Here is a 21,281-nt window from a genome sequence, read left to right as displayed (position 1 = left end):
GCAAATTCCTAGGCCCTACTTATAGATTTCCTTTCAGGAGGTGGAGGTGGGGCCTGGGACTCTATTTTTGACAAGCACCCCACTGATGTGAAGGAGAGTGAGTAGATAGCAGAGCCAGACAGAGCTGAGCCTGCTCTCTTCCTTCACTAGGTGAGTGATCTTGGGCCAGTCATTTCATCTCTCCGAACCTAAATTTCCTGATTGGAAAAATTGGCCTGCATCATCACTACCTTGTAGAGTGGTGAGAGCTGAATTAGAAGATGATTAGAGCTAATACAGAGTCTTGGCTCCAAGCTGGGGCACTGGGGTGGGCTACCTCGGCTCAAATTCTTGCAGGCCACTTTCTAGCCAAGTGACTCCAGGCAAGCTATTTAACTGCACTGTACCTTGGTTTCCATGGTTAAATGTAAATAATAATAGTACCTACTTCTAAGGGTTGTTACTAGGATTAAATGATTTAATATATGTGAAGTGCTTATAACTTCAGCTCTTATATAAAGAATGTAGGAACATGTCTTAATAAATGTATCTTTGCTTTTCCTTAGGTCCTTTTACCGTGGGTAACAAATAGGTTAAGGCTTACTTCAAATGTCACCTCCCTATGAGGCATTCCTGGGGTCCCCTTTTTACTTGACTCTTCTCCCTTCATAGTTATATCCTCTGGGGTCAGCGACCGTGTCTGAACGTTTTTATATCCTAGTACCTTACATGGTGCTTGTATAGAGCAGATGAATTGAATGACAGTAGTAACGGGGAGTCTGAAGATGACTCAAGGTCGGGAATGGACTGGTTGATTTCCAAATACCTAGAGAAGCATGATCTGGAAGAAAAACCATTTATTAAGCTTCTGTGTGCCAGCCAATCACATGAGGTAGGTCATGTTGTTATTATTGCTTTTACAGTGAGAAAATCAAGTGTTTGAAACTCACTTGTGCAGTGTCACTTTAACTACCAGTTGATCGAGGCAGGGTTGGGATTAGTTATCTGACCCCAAGTCAGGTGTTCTTCCCACCGCACCTCAAGTACCTGGGACGGTGACTTCTTCGTCTCAGTGCAGAGTTTGTACAACAACTCTAGGAGTGCCGTATTATAGTCCTTTTTCTGGGCAGTCCGATCTTCAGATGGTTGTCTGTAATTGGTTGGAGCTGGGTTTTTGAGCAACTCATGACTGGTGGTAGATGCTAATTGAACAATTTCATTTTCTTTTTTTTTTTTTTTTTTTAAAGATTTTATTTTTATTTATGTGACAGAGATAGAGACAGCCAGGCGAGAGAGGGAACACAAGCAGGGGGAGTGGGAGAGGAAGAAGCAGGCTCATAGTGGAAGAGCCTGATGTGGGGCTCGATCCCATAACGCCGGGATCACGCCCTGAGCCGAAGGCAGACGCTTAACCGCTGTGCCACCCAGGCGCCCCAACAATTTCATTTTCTAAACATGCAGTTTCTGCCTGGACTTTGCCATCGATGGGCTAGGAACTAATGAAACAGCCTCTCAGCCCCCTTCTCTGCTCCATGCCTCTCAGCCCCCTTCTCTGCTCCATGCCCAGGGGGTATTTCCTCTAACTGGAGTATCTTCTCTCCTTACAGCCAGACTAGCTAAGGTGTCAGGCTGAAAGCATAGCTGAGAGCCTGGAGTTGCTCTTAGGGCCCTGGAAGAAACAGTGTCCCCCAGGAAGCCAGCCATGCACAGTGCTCAAGCCTGAGCTGCAGGTGTAAAGGGTTAGCCTGGTCCTTAGTTCCTCAGGCCCCTAGATATTCCCTGATCTGATAGGCCTGGCCTAGAGAGAGCAGGTGGGAGGAAGGATGACAAGTTGGCATCTATGTTTTTCTGAGTGGGCCTGTCTGGGGTTCCTGGCAGTGCCTGCCCAAGATGCCTGAACTCCTAGGCCACTTTTGGGAATAGCAGCTGTGCTCTTCCAGAAGTGTGATCAAGAATCCTTGCCATGGGCCTCGTAGAAATTTTGATCCACTCCTCTCTTGGTTACCTCTACACAGGATTTTTCTTCGTGGCCCAAGCAAATATCAGAGCCATCTGTATTTTTCCTTCTTACTAAGTTGGCTCTGTGTTCTCATATTCAACTACATAAAAGCATTTCTGAGCAGTGGGCCCACCCTCCTTAGATCGGAAATTCGGGGAAAGAAAGAATATATTTTTTATCATGTTATTTTAATATCCTTCAGTTTCTGGTCTTTCCACAGATCTTCTGCCCTTTCCCTGAGGACTTGCCCTGGAGCCGCTAGAGCATGTCTAGTGTTGTTTTGATGGGTTATGATGGTTATTGTGACCATTGTTGCCATGGGCACAGTTGAAAGCTGATGCTTAGCCAGTTGATTCCTTGTAGCACTGTGCTCCCCGAGGACCCTGAGAACCGGCCTGGGAAAGCTTCCAGAGGCTGCCTTCTCCCTTCTTTCTGTTGCACACACAGCCATATGCCAAGCACTGAACTTGGTGCTGGGCTGGGGCAGATAAAGAATCTCTCGTGAGCGCCAGTGTGCACAGATGCGCTGGTGGCAGGATTGACTTCTCATCCTCATTATTATTGTCATCATCACCGTCCTCACTGACGTGCTATCTACTTAGGTTTATAAAGATTTTTCCCCCCAACAGGTAGAGAAGGCTTTTCTCTACTTTATGAAGGATAGAAGTGAGGCTCAGGTTTGCTTTTCTTGTCATTGAGACCAGTCACTCATTTGCACCAAGGTAATAAGTAAGATGATGGCTTCTAGGATTAAGGTCTTCAGTGGCTGTAAATAAATATGTTTAACTCTCACATCCAAGTGCATTTCATTTTGGTCAGTGTGATGGGAATGCCAATCAGAGTGAGAGCTACTGTTCAGCTTCCGTGGAGGGGTGTTAGTCCAGGCCAGAGTGTATATTCATATTGGAAATATGCTTGGTGTAGCAAGTGTGTTCTCTCTCACATCCACTCTCCAAGGCACTTAAAAAAATTTTTTTGCCCTTAAGTTTGATTTTAACAGCTATATTGAGATATAATTAACATAATATAAAATTCACACATTTCAGTTTTTCATTTATTCACAGAGTTGTGCAGCCATCACCACGATCTAATTCCAGTACTTTTTTTTTCACCTCAAAAAGAAACCCATACTCATCACAGCCATTACCTATTCTGCCACTCTCAAGCCAACCTAGGCAACCACTAATTTACTTCCTGTCTCTATAGATTTGCCTATTCTGGACATTTTGTAAAATGGCACCAGGGTTCATGCGTGTTATAGAATGTATCAGTACTTCTCATTCCTTTTTATGTCTGAATAATATTCCATTGTATGGATATACCACATTTTGCTTATGCATTCATCCATTGATGGACATGTGGATTTTTCCCACTTTTTGGCTATTATGGATAATGCTGTTATGAACATTTGTATATAGGTATTTGTGTGGACACAATGTTTTTATTTCTCTTGGATATAACCTAGGAGTGGATCATGCTAAGTCATATGGTAACTCTGCGTACAACTTTTCTGAACTGCCAAGCTGTTTTCCAAAACGGCTGCACCATTGTACATTCTCACCAGCAATAAATGAAGGTTCCAGTATCTCCACAGCCTTACTAACATTTGTTTTTATCTGTCTGTTTTATTATAGCCATCCTGGTGGGTGTGAAGTATAATATTTTATTGTAGTTTTGAGTTCTGGTTCCCTGATGACTAGTGTTTGTTTCATCAGCTGACTGGCCAGTTTTATATCTTTGGAGAAATGCCCTTTCAAATCATTTGTCCAGTTTTTAATTGGGTTATTTGTCTTTCTATTATTGAATTGAAAGAATTCTTTATACATTCTGGATATAAGTTTCTTAGCAGATATATGATTTGCAAATAATTTCCCCCCATTTGTGGGTGTTTTTTAAGTTTCTTGGTATTTTTGTAGCACAAAAATTTTTAATTTTGATATAATACAGTTTATGTCTTTTTTGTTGCTGGTCCTTTTGTTGTCATATCTAAGAAACCATTTCCTAATCTGATGTTACAAAGATTTACCCCTGCCTTCTTCTAGGCTTTGCTTTTGTAATTTTTTACTCTTATATTTAGGTCTGAGATCCATTTTTACTTGGTTTTTTTTTTTTTTTTGTATGGCATGAGATAAGGGTCCTACTTTATTTTTTGCATATAAATATCCTGTTGTCCTAGCACCATTGGTTGAAAAGACTTCTCTCCCTATTGAGTAGTCTTGGCATCCTTGTTGAAAATCAATTGACCATAAACATTTGGGTTTATTTCTGGACTCTCAATTTTATTCCCTTGATCTCTCTTTCTATTCTTATGTCCGTATACACTATCTTATTACTGTGGCTTTGTCGTATGTTTTGAAATTAGTCTGAGTTCTCTAACTTTATTCTTCTTTTTCAAGATTATTTTGGCTGTTCTGGATCCCTTGGATTGCCATAAAGTTTTAGGACCAGTTTGTCAGTTTCTGCAGATGGTGTATATTCTGTCCAATTTTGAATCAATTTGGGAAATATTGCCATCTTAACAATTTTGAATTTTCTGATCCCTGAACATAGGGTGTCTATTTATTTATGTCTTCTTTAATTTCTTTCAATGATGTTTTATAGTTTGCAATATACAAGTCCTGCATTTCTTTTGTTAAATTTATTCCCAAGTATTTTTCTAAGTATTCTTAGAAATACTAAGGTTTTGGGGGTTTTTTGCTGCTATTATTAATGGAATTATTTTTCTCGATTTTATTTTCAGATTTTTTATTTCCAGTGGTTAGAAGTAAAATTGATTTTTAAGATATTACTCTGTATTCTGCAGACTTCCTGACTTTATATGTTAGTGTAGAGCTTTTAGTGGAGTCCTTTGGATTTTCTATGTCCATGACCATTTCATCTGCAAGTAAGAGATAATTCTACTTCTTCCTTTCCAATCTGGGTGTACTGTTAAGTTTAACCTTTTTCTTCCTTTTATTATTTTAACATAAAGTAATGTTCCCTAAAGGATAATGATTTATTTGCTAACTCTGTATGGTACAAGAATGGACATTTTTCACTTTGTCTGTACTTCGATACCATAATGTATATTAGTTTTATTTTAATGGATATTAGAAAAATATGATAGCTCACAATTTTATGGTGTTGGCTCAAATGTTACTCTATTAGAATATTCCTTTCTGAGTCTTCTATTTCAAATAACAGGTCTTCTTCTCTCTCGCTCTACCTTGCTTCATTTTCTTCTTAGTACCACTTATCATCACCATACATATTATACATAAATGTACACTGACGTATCACACCATGTGACATGTGCACGCCTATTGTTTGTTTTTCCTGTGATGTGATCTCCCTAAGGGCAGAGACTTTGTTTCATTGTTTGTTGGATGGCGGTGCCCAGAACATAGGTGCTCAGTAAATATTTGTTGAATGTCTAAATGATTAATTATACAGAACAAAGTTAAATCTTCTAAGACAAGCAAGTCAGTTTCAAGCTGATTCAAGAAAAATACTGAATAAATAGTTATCCAGGAGGTATGCAAATAGGATGGAATTTGCCAAGGCTTTATGGCATGCTAGAAGTTTGGGAATCTTTAAGAAATGAGAAGAGGTAGGATGGAAATGGAATTTTGTCTTTTTATGTGAAGTGATAAGTTATCTGTTAGCTCACAGACTCATTGCCTAACCCAGATCAGGGGTCCCTTGAGACTCTTAAACTATAATACATGGAATTAAATCTATGTGGGAAAGTGGTTCCTGCCACCCGCCACAGAAACCCTCTTGGCAGTTTTGGAGGTCATCTGGAAATGTTTGAGGTACTTTGGCTGCCCGTGGAAACTTGGCTAATAGGCCTTCTTCTTTGCAGGGCTCTGGGTTTGCAGAGAGTAGAAATGACCATGACTGCCAACAAGAATTCCAGCATCACCCACGGAGCTGGAGGCACTAAGGCCCCTCGGGGGACTCTGAGCAGGTGAGTAGGGGAGCACTGCTGGGGGAATGGGGTTCACTGGAGGGTGGCATCAAGGGGCAGCCCCAGATGGCTTGGGTCCAAAATATAAATACTTATCATCATGACTCTGACAGTTGTCCAGGTGAATGATCTCGGCCTCATGCTGACTCTGAAGCAAAAGCCATCTCTAATATCTGTGCCATTTTCCAGTTTTATAAGTGTCCATAGGAGAGAGCCAAGGGACCCTTAAACAGACTTTGCTTTGTGCTGTGGGAGGAGCCTAGAGCTCCAGGAATGGAGCCGGCAAGAAGCAGCTGACATGCTCCTGGCTATATCCTTTTCCTTAAGACGGGGACAGCTTGGGGCCTGTGCCTGAACTAGGCTACGCCCCATAGTGAAGGAGGTCGACCACACAGGGGGTCAGGGTGGGGAGACAGTTATGCATGGTAACACAAGTTACAAGAGTTTAGGCTGGGCTGTAAACAAAGCAGCGTGGGGAATTTCAGTCAGTGTAATCTATAATCCTCTTTCCTGGTTTGGTCTTCTTTTTAAAAGTGGAATGTAGAATGATAGAAAAACCACAGATTTTGAAATCATATACTGTTGGTTTCAAATCCAAGCTCTAACTACTCCCCAGATAGTGAGATCTCAGGGCATTTTCTTATGCCCTCCAAAATCTTGAATACTCATCTATGAAATAATAGTAATAGTACATACCTCACAGAGTTGCTGTGAGGATTAAATGAGATTATATATGTCAGTGCTTAGCATAGTTTCTGGCATAAAGCTTCTCAATAAATGTTAACTCCCTTCCTGTGATGGGATAAAAGCTTCTAGAGCTGGAAGACCAATGTGCAGCTCTCACCAGGGTTTCTCAAGTTTGGGTCAGGGCTGGATGCTGATGTCCTAGAACTCCGGGCTCTTTTATTAAAGCTATGTACCTTTCCTAGCCCCTTCTGCTGAATCAAAGGTGGGTAAATTTGGCTTTGGGGACCTCAGCCACTAGAATGGATAGCTGCGAGAAGGATGCTCAGCTTAGGTTGGGGTAGGGTTGGTTCTGTTTTGGGTGTCTGGGCTGTGCAGTGCCGGGCTGAGTCCAGTGGGGTGTGGCACACTCAGGGCTGTCCAGAGGTGGTGGTAGATGTTTGGTTCGTTCAGAGCTGGGATCAAGACATGGTTGGCAGAATGGGGCACTGCCCATTGCCTGTGAGGAGTGGCTGGTGTCACTGAGGCAGGAGGAGTCTCCTACACCACACATTCAAGGTTTGGTCCTGGGGGAAGTGGTCTGGATGGACTGTGCCAACCAGACAGAGATTGGTAGGTTCCGAATTGTTAAGTACATAACAGCCTGGAACTTAGGCAAACAAATTAGATAGCCATCCTGTGGCAGCAAGACCTGCAAGAACAGCCCCTACCCTCTTCCCTTGCACCTCCTCTAACCTAGAGTTTCTTGCATACTTGCTTCCCTGAACTGGCTGAGGCGGAGAATGGCAGGGACCCCTAACTTCTTAGGTAAAGCGGGTAGAAAACTTGAACTCTCCCAGGGCATACTGGTGGGCACAGCAGAAGCAGATCTAGGTCTCGGCGTCTTTGTCTCCCATTGACTGCTTCTGGGAACCACTCTGCTGGGCTCTCACCAGTCTGGTGGCCTGTCTTACTATGACTGATTTGGCAGATGTAGACTGGGAACTAAGGTTCCCATTTTTTTTTTTTTAATGTGAGGTTGTAGAAGTAAAATAAGCATTATTTGTGATTATATAGTTTTAGTGTTAATTTTAAAGAAATAGTATATTTAGAATCTGAATTAGAAATTACCATACCAGCAGCCCTAACTTTTTAAAATATTCTTTTGTCCCCCCAATTTCCAGTATGTGGGGGGTAGAGTGGGAGAAGCAGGTTTTACGTCAAGTCACAAAGTGGAATCAGGACCACTGACAGGTACCTGTTTCTATTTGGAATATGGACCTACATGTTTTAAATATTTCTATTTTTTTATTTTTTATTATTTATTTATTTATAAAGATCTTATTTATTTATTCGACAGAGATAGAGACAGCCAGCGAGAGAAGGAACACAAGCAGGGGGAGTGGGAGAGGAAAGCAGGCTCATAGCGGAGGAGCCCGATGTGGGGCTTGATCCCAGAACGCCGGGATCACGCCCTGAGCCGAAGGCAGACGCTTAACGGCTGAGCCTCCCAGGCGCCCCATTAGAAATTGCTCTTCCTTTAGCTTCCTGGCATGCTTGCCATCATAACATGATAGATGATGTTTGTAGATATCTGAGCCTCTGATGTGCCTAAAAAAAGCATTCTTCCAGCCTCCTATCTAGGTCTTCACTTCCCTTCCTTTCTGCCATACTTCATTCTTCTTTCCTGGGTTTTTGGCATGGAGTCCCAGGCCTCTGTGCCTAGCTATATCCTTCTCTAAGAGGCTACTGCTGGACTGTGGGTGTTATTTTGAAAGTGTCATCTGGTGGGTTTGCTGGCTGTCTTCACCCCCAGCCATATCTGGGTGGTGCTCTTTGGGCTGAGTAGGGCAGTAAATCACCAGTTCATTTAGGAAGTCATTGTCAGTGAACTCGGAGGGCTTTCCTCTCAGGTGCCAGGCTCTGTGGTAGACAATGGGGGAGAAAGAAGAATGGTCCATTCTCTTTCTTCAAGGTATTTACAACTTGGATTAATGACCTTGGCTCCTGGATCTCTTAGTCTGACCTTTCGGTAGATGTTTGGCAGTGACCTGAGGCTATTTTTTTATCATCACTAGCCTGGGGGTCTCAGTGGGAAAAGACTCCTTGGTGCATCGGGAACTTTGGTTGGGGACTGGAAGGCTGCTAGGGTCTGGGAAAGCTGGATGTGTGACTTCCTGGCTGCTTTGGGGAACCCCACGTCATCCACGTGGAGGCAGAGGAACCCAGTGGTAGTAAGAGGCATTTGTGTCTCACTCTGGGGGTAGGAGGTACTCTGGGGCATGGAGAACTGGTGGAGAAGGGCAGACGGGACCCTGTGCAACTGCCGAGATGGGTATTTGCAAGTTTGTGTCCTTAACTTGAATGAGACTTCACCTGAGCCAGTGTGGGTGGAAGATCCTGGATTCCGTTCTATTTTTTGTTTTATGGGTATCTTGCTAATTTATTTCCTTCCTTTTCCTCTGTAGCTCAGTCAGGGTATGGAGGAGGAGGAAATCTCCGCCTTTTCATTTGACCACCAAAGTTTTGTCCTTTGCTAGGTGTTGGTCTCTTGGAGTAGCTCCCCTTTCTCTTTGTTGATGAGGCAGCGTGGGTATGTTGCTTCACACTTAGCTGCCGGATGAATCCTCCCTACATATGCTTCCCACTGCAGCTCCTAAGATTTGACTCTGTCCAATTCTGGGAGTAGGAGGGGGGGTTCTCTAAGCTCCCGGATTTCAGAGGCCAGGCTTTATGATGTTGGTGTCGATGACCTGGGGTGAGACTAGAAGCACTGTGGTGACTCGCAAACAAGGAAGTATTATGTTTAAAGCTAATTCAGCCACCTAAATGGGGTGAACCTTACTACTTGTTGCTCTCAGGAGATTTCACTTGTGCTGTAAGGCCTGGCAGGCAGCAGGGGCTGTTCTCAGAAGACTCGTCACGCCTGCTAATTTCCTTGACAGCTTCTTCACTGTGAACCTCCAGCACCTGGGTCACCGCCCCATGGAGATAACAGGCTATCAGTATTGTGTTTGGGAACCTTGCTTCTGGATATAGGTGTGAGGAACCTGGGTGCCTATAAAAGTGTAGACTTCTTGGGGTCACGGACTTTGGTTCACTTCTTTCCATCTCCCTTGAGCCTGGAACAATGCCTGGTATGTGGAAGATGATACCTATTTATTGACCAGTTGATTAGATGTCTGGGAGAGGAACGTCTTTTAGCATAGGCTGCTGTGCTATTTGAGTCTTCGTAGTACCTTTTCAATAGGTCTTACCAACTTGGGGCTCCCTTTCTATTCAGTCCCTGGACTCTTAGAAAGGCAGAGCTGAAAAGAACCTTAGAGCTCATGCAGTCGAACCCACTTGTTTTACAGATTGGGAAGCTCTGAGACGTAGAAAAGAAGAGGTGCTCCCTCTAAATACAGAGCTAATGGGAGAAAGAACTCAAGGCTTGCTCTCTTGGTCCTTCTGTGTTTTGTTGGACCACTCCATTCACCTCCCTCTAAACATTCCTGGGACCTTCCTGCTCAAAAACTATTGTCAAGTATGATATGGTCAAACTTGGCCTAGCTTGTACGGCTTTCATAAAAAGCCCTGCTCTGTCTTTCTACTCTTATCCGTCACTGTTGCCTAATGAAAACCTTACATTTCTGCCAGTCTAGATGCAAGTTTTACTTCCTTCCCAGTGCTTTTCTTAACCACCCAGCTATGAAGGATTTTCCTCCCCTCTGTATTCACTCGCAGAACCCTTGGTTTGGGGCCTCCAAACAACACTTACCATCTAGGACCTCATAGGGTGGATTTTCATGGGGGCCTTATTTCGGCTACTCTGTTGGGACCCTTTGGAGTCCCAGCACATACTCTTATGGAGTGTTAGAGTGGCAGGGGTCTTGGGATTCATTCAGTTACTTGACGTTACATATAAGGAAGCTAAAACCCACATTGCTAATTGATAGTAGAACCATAATTTCAACTCACATTTGCAGGTTTCTGTGCAGAGGAAGGCATTGGTTTGTAATATGGTGAAATCCAGAGAGGTCTTGGGGTCCCACTGCTAAAGTGTGCACAGATCTGAACCCTCTGCTTTAGATTTCAGAAAGAGGGTAAAAGCTAGCAGATAGGGAAAATCTCTGGAGATTGGTGGCTGTGGGTAAAAGATAGTGCTGCAGAGTCCGCCCTGGTGTGGCAGGCTGCCTCTCAGGAGGACCTGTCCTTAGCCCCCTGTTACCTGAGATGCTTCCTAGAATCCAACCATGTCAGCAGTATTTGTCTGGTTATTTATTGCTGCATAGCAAACAGCTCTAAACTTAGTGGCTTAAAACATTACTGGTCATTTATTTTGCTCACAAGTTGCAATTTGGATAGGGCTCATTAGGGAAAGCTTGTCTCTATTCCTTGTAGTGCAGCACTGGTGACTCAGTGGCTAGGGCCTGGAATCATCTGAAGACTTGTTCAGTTACATGTCTGACTGTTGATGCTGGCAGTCCGCTGGGACCTCAGCTGGGGAACACCTACGTGGGGCCTCTGTGTTTGGTTGCATGCTTTTAGAGCATGATGTCCGGGTTTGAAGTGTGAGCATCTCAAGAGAACTGGGTAGAAACGCGTGACATTTTAATGACCCAGCCTCCAAAGTTGCATGGTGTCTTTTCTGTTTTACCTTGTTGATTAAGGTGAGAACAAAGGTCCGCCTGAGTTCAAGGTAAAGAGCTCTGCACCCCAGTTCCAACATAGTGGTGTATGTGAGGGTGCTCCCCTGCACCACTAGGCAATTCTCTCACACCAGCTGGGTGCCCTACAATTCAACTCAATTCTGAGACTATCTACCCGAGAGAGCATCAGATGCCACAGGTTAAAGGCTCAGTGCCGTAGACTGGCCCAGGCCTCAGATGCTGATCTCAAGCCACGTTGTTACCTATGCTTCTGACAGACTGGCTAAACATCACAGGTTCCCACGACCCCCTCCTTGGGTTCAGTAATTTACTAGAGTGGCTCACAGAACTCAGGAAACCCGTTTACTCACTAGATTACCGGTTTATTACAAAGGATATTAATGGATACAAATCAACAGCTAGATGAAGAGATACATAGGGTGAGGTCTCGAACAAAGGATTTTTTTGTCCTGGGCAGCTTGGGCCTTGCATAGTGGCATGTGGCAGCGTTCTGATTCACCAACCTGGAACTTCTCTGAACCCTGCCCTTTTGGGTTTTTATGGAGGCTTCAGTTACATAGGCATGATTGATGAGATCATTGGCCATTGGTGGCTGATTCAGCCTCCAGCCGGTCTCCCCTCCCTGGGGTTCTGGGGAGGAAAACAACTGGAACGTTCCAACCCTCTAATCACAAGGTTGGTTTTCCTGGCAAAGGGCCCCGTGCTTAGGTGTAGTCCAAAAGTCACTTCATTAACATGACAAAAGACACCTTGATCGCTGTCATCACTTAGGCAATTCCAAGCGTTTTAGGAGCTCTGTGCCAGAAATGGAACTAAGACCAATTCTATATTTCTTATTACACATTGCAACATCACACAAGAGGAGGGAAAATAATTCCCACTTGATGAGAGGATTATCCACTTCACCTTGCTAGGAGGGCATGTGAGATGGGGTAGGCCGTGGTCACTCTCTTTGGAAAATGCAATCTGCCATAGTCTGCCCTCTAATAGCAAAAATTTACATCCTTCCCCAATGTGAAATACACTCAGTCTCTCCCCTAAGTTCCCAAGTGTCATCTTGTTAATGGCATCAGCTTGAAGTCTAAGATCCCATCATGTGAGTAAGGTTCAGGTATAGAAGAAACGCTTTGGGTGCAGTCCCTTTCTCTCATTGTGTGCAGTTCCTTGAGTCCTATTTCTCTTGATGTGAAGACCTATAAACTAGAGAGGATATGTATCTGCCACCCTCAATACCCTGGTGGGACAGGCCCCGGAGAACTGCTGTAGATACCCTCTTCAGAAAGGGGAAACGGGAGGCCACGCTGCAGTTACTGGCCCACTGTAATTCTCATATCCAGTAAGGCACAAGTGACCAAAGCCTTGGTTAAGTCTTCCTGTTACTGCCCCGGAGACATTTACCTTGTCTCTGGCTGCCCCCTCAGGGCTTTGGTTCTGCCCTGACTCTGACTCATTCTTCCTTTTCTATCAAAAGTAGCCCATTTTTGCAGGTGAGTAGTTTTCTCCATCGGCTCCTTGGCCATAATATTTCAAGTGTCCAGAGTCTTCCCTTCGTTATGTACTGTCTCTGTGCTTCCCAGTCCCAGCTGATATACTTCATTTAAAAACTAGTGGGTTTCTTCTGAATCCCTTTATAACCCACTGCAGTCAACAGAAGGCACACGTACAGATCACTTCACCTTGAGCCCCTTCAGGCATTGGGTTCCCTGCTCTGGGGCAAGGTTTCTTAAGAGTCTCGGAGGCCTTACCATTTACAGAAGGTCTGCAAGGCCCACCCTTTAAATCATTAGAAGGCCTTTTGTCTGTCTGTATGTGAGATTCTTTGAGGCAATGCTTGAAACCATTTTTTTAGGTCTTGACAAAGGATTTTTAGACATTGTCCTTTTAGAGATTGTCCTTTTTAGACATTGTCCTTCTCTAGATTTTTTTAAGAATTTTTTTAAATTTTATTTATTTGACAGAGATAGAGACAGCCAGTGAGAGAGGGAACACAAGCAGGGGGAGTGGGAGAGGAAGAAGCAGGCTCCCAGCGGAGGAGCCTGATGTGGGGCTCGATCCCATAACGCCGGGATCACGCCCTGAGTTGAAGGCAGACGCTCAACCGCTGTGCCACCCAGGCGTCCCTTCTCTAGATTTTTTAAAAGAGGTTTATTGGGGGATAATTAAAGTACAGTAAACTGAACCCTTTAAAGTGTACACTCTGATTCGTTTCAGCACCCACACGCGTGCACACACACACACACACACACACACACACTGAAACTGCCACTACAATCTGGAAGCCATTTCTTAATATGAAAACTTTTTCCTGTCCAGAGAGACAGAAACAAGTGTAATTTTATAACCCAGAAAGCCCTTTCTCCTTTCTGTTTCCTTTCCGTGTTGCTTGAAAAACGAAACAGTCCCTTTTCTGTCTCCTCTCTTCCGGCTTGTACTGTAAGCAGCTAGACGTCGGATGGCACCTGCAGCACTCTGCTTGGAGATACCTTAAGCTGGATCATCGAATTAGGTAGATTTCCTATTTTCCTTCTTGCCACTGGGGACAGAATTACCTAACTTTTCAACATTTACGGGGGTCCCCTTCCCTCTAGCTTCTATTAACATTTTCCTTACTTTCCCACACCCTCTCCTGACAGCCTGTCACTCAGTTCCCAAGTCAGTGACTTAGGGTTTTGCTTCAACAGCACTAAATTTCTAGGTACCAAAATCTGTTCCACTTATCGACTGCTACATAACTACCCCAGAATTTATGGTGTAAAACAGCCATTTATTATGCTCACAGACTCTGTAGCTTAGGAATTCAGAGAACACTGCAGGGATGGCTGGTCCCTGCTCCATGATGTCTGGCATCTTGGCTGGAAAGACTTCAAGGCATAGGGTGACTCATTGGCTAGGGGCTGGTGTCAGCCGGAGGTGTCTTGCCTCATGTCTGGGGGTTGATGTTGGCTATTTCTGGAACCTCAGCTGAGACTGTTAGACCACCTATGTGTACCCTCTCTACATGGCCTGGCTTCCTCAAGCTGCTGGTTTCTTGAGGCTTGGCCCTGAAAATTGGCACAGATTCATTTCAGTTGTGTTCTATTAGTCAAGCAGTCGCAGAGTCCAGATTCAAGGGAAGGGGTGCTTTTTATAGGAGACATGTCAAAGAATTGGGGGACCATGTTTTAAAACCATTATAAGTATCTTTAGTATGGTTTCCTGGAACTACATTTTCCTCTCCCTGTTGGCTTTGCACAGTACCTGGTTCTGCTTCGTAGAGCAGTCCCATTTTTACTGGACTAGGGCTTTGGGGATATTCCTGTAAGGCATCATTTTTTACCTGCCTCAGGGAGGACTTCTGCCTTGTAAATACTCTGTGTTCATTGCAGCTACTACTTAGAGGACTTGGGGTTCCCACCCAGAGAAGAGCTTACTGATCCTCTTTGTGCTTCCCTAGAAATCAGCTGGTAGGTAGACAGGTATGGCTTTGGTAGATTCTTAGATGTACTTTTGGAAGTGAGAAGGTGATTCAGTTTCTGCTCTGACCTTAGCTACCATTCTACTTACACTGACAAGCTATGGTTGACCTCAAGAGTCTCTATAGATGGTGGCCCATATGTATCCCCACTTGGAGGATGAGGCTATCCTGGACCCTGTTGAGGGCCTCCAACCATTTGAGATGAGGTTGCTTTGGGAACAGGAAGACCAAGCTGTGAGTGTCACCCCGTCCTTTGGTTTTTTTATCAGGACTGTCCCAGAGTGGGATGTCAGTGGGAGTTATTGAGCTGAGCCCCTGCTCTGGCCTGGGGAGCACAAGTCTGGACTTGCTAATGGGAATCAGGGAGCCTTCCTGTCTTTTCTCCTTCTTGGGTGCCTCAGAGTATGGCCTTGAGGGAATATAGTGAGAACGCCATCTCCAGAGTTGAGGCAGTCACTGTGTGGTGGGAGGATGGTGATGCCCAACGAATCAACAAGGGCCCACCTTCATTGAACAGCCCTAGAAGGGTGAATGGCCAACTCCCAGGCAGTTTCTAAACAGCTAGATAACTGTTTAGTAGAGACTAAGCATATTGGAACCTGGGCTCCTTGTAACCTTAATCTGCAGATAGGCTCGCTTCATGGCATCCACAGCCCATCTTGTTACCTCCGGGGCTATTTCCTGGACCCACAGGAATCTTCCCCCACTGACCCAACTTGGTCCTCTTCCTGATACCGACACACAGGGAAGCCCTGTCACCAGCACATGCTGAGTTCAGAAACCTCTTGTCATCAAGGACTAAGGATAGCCTTCCCTCCCAGAGAATTCTTGGGTGCACTTGGCAATATATGGGGCATCCCTTGGCATGAATGCTTACTGCTGTGTTCCTGGAGAATGGCTCAGATCACTAAGCGAAGGGTTGTGTTGTGTTCTTATGAAGTAATACCAGAGGGAAAGGTACATACTTTGCATTTTAACCCTCACGTTCTGACTATGTATACACATACGGCACATGTTGCTTTTTCTTTAAATTTGTCTTTCCGTGACCTTAGTTCATACTCTTTTTCCTACTCAGTTGTCTTACATATTTGTCTATGAGTGTTTATGCTCCTCTGTTTCGTTTAAATTTCCTTTGCATTCTCCCCTGCCTTTCTCCTCTCTCTCTCCTTTTATCTGTTTATCTTACTCCCTGTCCTGTAAATGTTGGTTTTGGCCAGTCACAGGCTGCAGTGTTGACATCCACGCCTGTGCTGAGCAGCAGATCTGGCTGCCTGCTGACAAGGTGGTGGCATGTGTGCCCAGTTTCACAGTGTCTGCCTCCCCAGGGGCAAGCCTGGGATTTTAGAATAAAAAGCAAATGATCAGAGCACAGTCGTAGGTGTCTTTTAGCTGTGCTGTATTTACTTTTGTATTTCTTTTACCTTCCTGGGGCTGTTTATGGTGTTCAAGCACTTTTTAAATGTACATCATTTTAGCCACACAGCTAGTATGTAAGGATACTCAGAGCAAGTGTTTTTCCTGTTTCATGGATAAAGATTCAAAGAATTTAGATGACTTTTCCATGAGCATATCCAGTGAGTGAGGGAACCAGGACCAGAGGAAACCCAGGTTTCTAGATGCTTGGTGTGGTATATGATTTTTGCCGTATGGGAGAGGACTTTGGGAACTGACAGCCATGTTGGTCTGCACTAAGTGCCTTGTGTTGTTCTTCAGGTCATGTGTGACAAAGAGGGGGAGGCAGGGGAGTCTGTGAACAATATCCTGGGCAGGCATAAGGAGACCTAGGTTTTAACTATTTTTTATTAATTCATTTAGTCATTCAATATAAATATTAATTCCTACCAAATTCTAGATGCAGTGAAAAGAGTAGGGGATATCAAGATTAATAAGACACCATCACCACCTTCGACAAGGTCCACTCATCATCTAGTAAGGGAGGCAAGTGAGGAAACAATGTAGTCCAATAATATGTTACACGTACGGTAACAGACATTTTTCCAGGTGCAGTGGAGGCATCAAAACTTGGCCATCTCCACCTGGAAGAAGGGAGTAGGGTCCAAAGAGATTCCAGAGCAGAGCTACAGAGATATGTAAGTGAACAAGCCAGGATTCTAGGCAAAGCAAACAACGTAGGAAGGCCTACAGGCATGAAAAGCAAGGACTGTGATGTGGGTGGTTTGGGGATTGTATGTAGGAAAAGACAGATGACAAAGTAAAAATAGGGACCAGATCACAAGGGGCCTTGTCATCCAAAACCAGTGAATTTGCACTCCCTTCTGTGGATAATGGGGAGTTTCAAGCATGAAGAGTTTTGTGTTTTAGAAAGATGTCAGAAGATGAGAGGACCGACTAGAACTGGGTTAGATTAAAGTCAGAAAGAGAAATTAAGAGATTGCTTTAAGAGTCCTGGTGAAAGCTCAGATCTGAACTGAGGAAGTAGCAGTAGCAGTGGGGAGGATGAGGAAGGGGGCAGATCTGAGAGATGTGAAGGTTATTGAATTAACAGGACTCAAGTCATTAAGTACATCAGTGTGTTTGGGGAAGGAGCTGGATGCAGATGCTTGAAAGAGTAGGAAACAAAGAACAAATCTGGACCTTTTCTCTCCTCTGTGAAATGTGTTGGAGAGCATGAGGTAGTTAAAGCCAACGGTGGAAGCATAGAGCAGCGTAGGGATGAGACCATGTGAAAAGTCATTCGGCCCAGGTGGGTGGGAATGAAGCAAAAGGGGTTCTCCTGTCTAAGGCCAACCCTTCTAGATGGGCATGGGATCCCCATCCCCTTTACTGCCTGCTTAAGGACATTGCTGGTGCATTTGCCCTCTCTCGTCCTCTACTGGATCATTCCAGTCATCATTCAAGCATGCTGGGAATTATCTCCTAGCTCAAGATAACTTGCTTCTATTACACCACATTCTCCTCTACCTACCACCTCATTTTCTTGTTCCCCCTTTTAGGAAAACCCTTTGAAAGGGATGCCTGAACTCTTTGTCTCCACTTCTCATTCAGGCTCCAGTTCAGGCCTTGGGCTTCTGTAGCTACGGACTCCTTAGACGAGCTCATATAGTCATATAGTTTTCTGTCTTTTATTATTGAAATATAGTGGACAAACAGTGTTATGTCAATTTCAGGTGTACAACACAGTGATTTGACAACTCTGTACATTGTGCAGTGCTCACCACAGTGTCTTGTAACCCTACGATGCTATTACAATATTATTGACCACAGTCCCTATGCTGTACTTTTCATCTCTGTGACTTATTAATTTTATAGCTGGAAGTTTGTACCTCTTAAACCCCTTCACCTATTTTGCCCATCCCCCTACTTTCTCCCTTTGGCAACCATCAGTTTGTTCCCTGTGTTTAAGGTCTGTTTGTGTTTTTGTTTGTTTGTTTGTTTATTTATTTTGGTTTTTAGAGTCCACATATAAGTGTAATCATATGATATTTGTCTTTCTCTGTCTTATTTCACTTAGCATAATGCACTCTAGTTCATCCATGTCATCGCAAATGGCAAGATTTCATTCTTTTTTTTATGGCCAAGTAACATTCCACTGTATGTGTATATGTGTGTGTGTGTATATGTGTGTATATATGCATGCGTGTGTATATCTGTCTCACATCTTCATTATCCATTCATCTATTGATGAACACGTAGGTTGCTTCCATAGTTTGGCTGCAAACTATGAATAATGCTGCAATAAACATTGGAGTGCATATTTCTTTTTGAATTATTGCTTTCATTTTCATCGGGCAAATATCCAGTAGTAGAATTACTACATCAGATGATATTTCTATTTTTAATCTTTTGAGGAACCTCCATACTGTTTCCCATAGTAGTTGCACCAATTTCCATTCCCACCAAATGTGCACATGGGTTCCCTTTTCTCCATATGCCTGCCAATGTTTGTTATTTCTTGTCTCTTTGATACTAGCCATACTTAGTCATGTAATTTTAAATAATATCTGGATATTGCTGATGACTCCTAGGTAGAGGTTTTTAACCCTAACTCCATTCTACCAGGTGCTCAGGCAAAAAACCTTGTCATCATCCTTGACTTTTCTTTGTCTGTTTTATCCAATTCATCAGCAAATCCTATTGGCACCACTCTCAAAATAGACGTATCTGTTCTGCTGCCATTCTAATCCAAGCCATAATACTCTCTGGCCTGGATTATCACACCTTTAGGTGATCTCCTTGCTGCCATGCTTGCATCCCTGCACTTCGTTCTCCGATACGAAGTCAGAGCATTTCATTTTTCTGCTCATACCCCTTCAAGAGCTTCCTTTCTCTCTCAGAGTAAAAGCCCAAGTCTTATTATTGGCCCCTAGGGTCTTCTGGTGCCTCTCTGACTAATCTCCAGCCCTCTGCTCTTCTCACTCCACTCTATCCATACTGGGCTTTTTGCTGCCCTCAGAATACAGTTAAGTATGTAGTTGCCCTAAGCCTTTGCCCTACTGCTCCTTTTGCCTGCAACATTTCTCCTCTGGATAAACACATTATTTACTTCCTTCAGGCTATATTCACATTGTCCCTGGCAGAGGGGCCTTCCCTGACCTCCCTCACTTTGAATCTCTCTCTCCCTTTACCCTTTTTTATTCTTCTTCATTAGCTCCATATCCATCTCTCAGTGTTGGTTTGTTTATTGTATGTTCACTCTGCACAAATAAAGCCACACTGCCTCCCTCTACAAGACTATAACCTATAGAGAGACTTTGTCTAATTTTAGTCTGTGCTGATTCCTGATGCCTAAAATAGCACCTGGTATATATTTGGATCCAGGCACCACCATTCATGTGGCTACAGTTTCCCATTGTCCAACAGGGGGAGAATTATCTTACTTTCACTGCCAGCCTGCATTTGAGGAACTGGAAAATAGCTAGAGGGGACTGGTGCCTATGAGTGAGTGAGCACCCCCCTCCCATCCATGCCCAGGAGATGCCGCCTGCTATGGGAACACTGCCACAAAGAACCATGCATCCTCATTGCCAGTCCCCATCGTGTTCCCCCTTAAGTCTCCTTGTTTTCTGGGTTAACAGTTGTCCTGAGCCCTCCTTCCACTTGGGGCAAAGACTGATAGAGGCTGGTTCTATTATTGGTTCTATTATTGGAATTAGAGAACTAGCTCCATTTGCAGGGAGTGCTCACCGGAGATTTGCAGGGAGTGCTCACCGGAGATTAGCATGCCAGAGCTCCTAGTAGAGTGAGATCCAAACATCAAGACCATGGAAGCTGCTCTGTGGGGAAGTGGAGGAGAGAGAGGCATGGGGATGGAAGGTTCTGGGCAGTTCTTCTGCACTGGGATAGGACAGGCTAATTATATATGAAGCTGACCTTTCCCACCTGCATCATTTTACTATTAGAACAGTTTATTACTTCTCACACTTCTGTGCATTTACTGGGCAGTCTGTCTACTGGTTTCCCCTGGAGTCTCTCATGTAGCCAAGTTCATTTGGGTCCAAGGTGACCTCACTCATGTGTCAGCTCACAGCTGTTGGCTGTGGGGGCCTCGGTTGCGTCCACATGGCCTCTCATCCTCTAAAAGACTAGACTGGCTTCCTAACATGACAGTCTCAGGGTAGCATTCTAGGTATGTGAAGGGGGACTCTGCAAGCCTCTTAAGGCCTCAAGTTTGGGACTTAGCTTGATTTCTACTCCATTCTGTTGGTCAAAGCAAATCACAAGGTCAACCTAGATTTAAAGGGCAGAAAAATAGAATCCACTTTCTGATATCACGAGCTGCAAAGGATTTATGACCATATTAAATTTACTCCCTTTCTCTTCCACTCCAGATGTTTAGAATCCAAGGACAAAGGTAAGCTCTTTGGAAGTTTGCCAAGTGATTATTCTGAATAGTGAGCCCCTTGTTAATATTAGTAATTATCAAGCTAAGACTGAGTATGATGTGTTAGCCACTGAGTTCAGCACTTGATATATGTTGTCTCTATTCCTTACAATAACCCCTGAGAAGTGTGTTCTTTTAACCTCCATTTTACAGATCAGGATACTAAGGTTTAAAGAGATAAAGTTATTTGCTCAAGTTCGTGTAACTTGTTAATGGCTACTCTGAAGTGTGAACCCTAAGGCATTTTTACCCTCTCTTGAGAACAACTGGCCTGGCATAACCTGGTGACTTAATACTAATGATAACTTAATACTAATGATAACTAACAGTCATAGTGAGTTACAGTATATGATATCAGTTCACATCCATAGTCTCATTTGCCCATTATGACAACCCTGTGATGTAGTCAGAACAAGTTTGAGGAATTGAAACCGGAAGCCCAGACAGAGTGAGTGGCTTTGCTTATGGTCACATTCCTAAAACGGTAGAATCAGAAACATGGAGAGAGAGTCGTGGGTTCTTCTGCCAAGTGAGATCCTGTGAGGGCAAGGCCTCATCGATGTTGTTTACGAATTTATCCCTAGGACCTTGGAGTGAGTGAATGCTGCCTCCTCTGGGGTGAACCTGGGGATGACCAGGCCGCAGGTCAGCTTGGGCAGACCCCTCCTTCCATCCCAAGCTGCTAGAACACACTGGGCCTGGCCTGTGTGGGGAGGTGGCAGCAGAACACCCGCGGCTCTGCC

At 44.1% G+C, this 21,281-nt stretch overlaps 1 protein-coding gene across 3 annotated transcripts in view; it reads left to right on the top strand.

Annotated features, from left to right (window-relative positions):
• DENND2B (DENN domain containing 2B) overlaps positions 1 to 21,281 on the top strand; it is a 103,912-nt gene that overhangs the window by 44,148 nt on the left and 38,483 nt on the right. For all 3 annotated transcript variants that reach the window (XM_034666523.1, XM_034666524.1, XM_034666525.1), the window contains exon 2: positions 5,823 to 5,927. In XM_034666523.1, the coding sequence (XP_034522414.1) occupies positions 5,848 to 5,927 (80 nt within the window). In that variant the 5' untranslated portion in view covers positions 5,823 to 5,847. The remainder of the gene's footprint in view (positions 1 to 5,822; positions 5,928 to 21,281) is intronic.

The sequence above is a fragment of the Ailuropoda melanoleuca genome, chromosome 8, assembly GCF_002007445.2.
Source record: "Ailuropoda melanoleuca isolate Jingjing chromosome 8, ASM200744v2, whole genome shotgun sequence".
NCBI lineage: Eukaryota > Metazoa > Chordata > Mammalia > Carnivora > Ursidae > Ailuropoda > Ailuropoda melanoleuca.
Note: the sequence above shows the minus strand (reverse complement) of the source record. Positions and strands in the feature narration are given on the sequence as shown.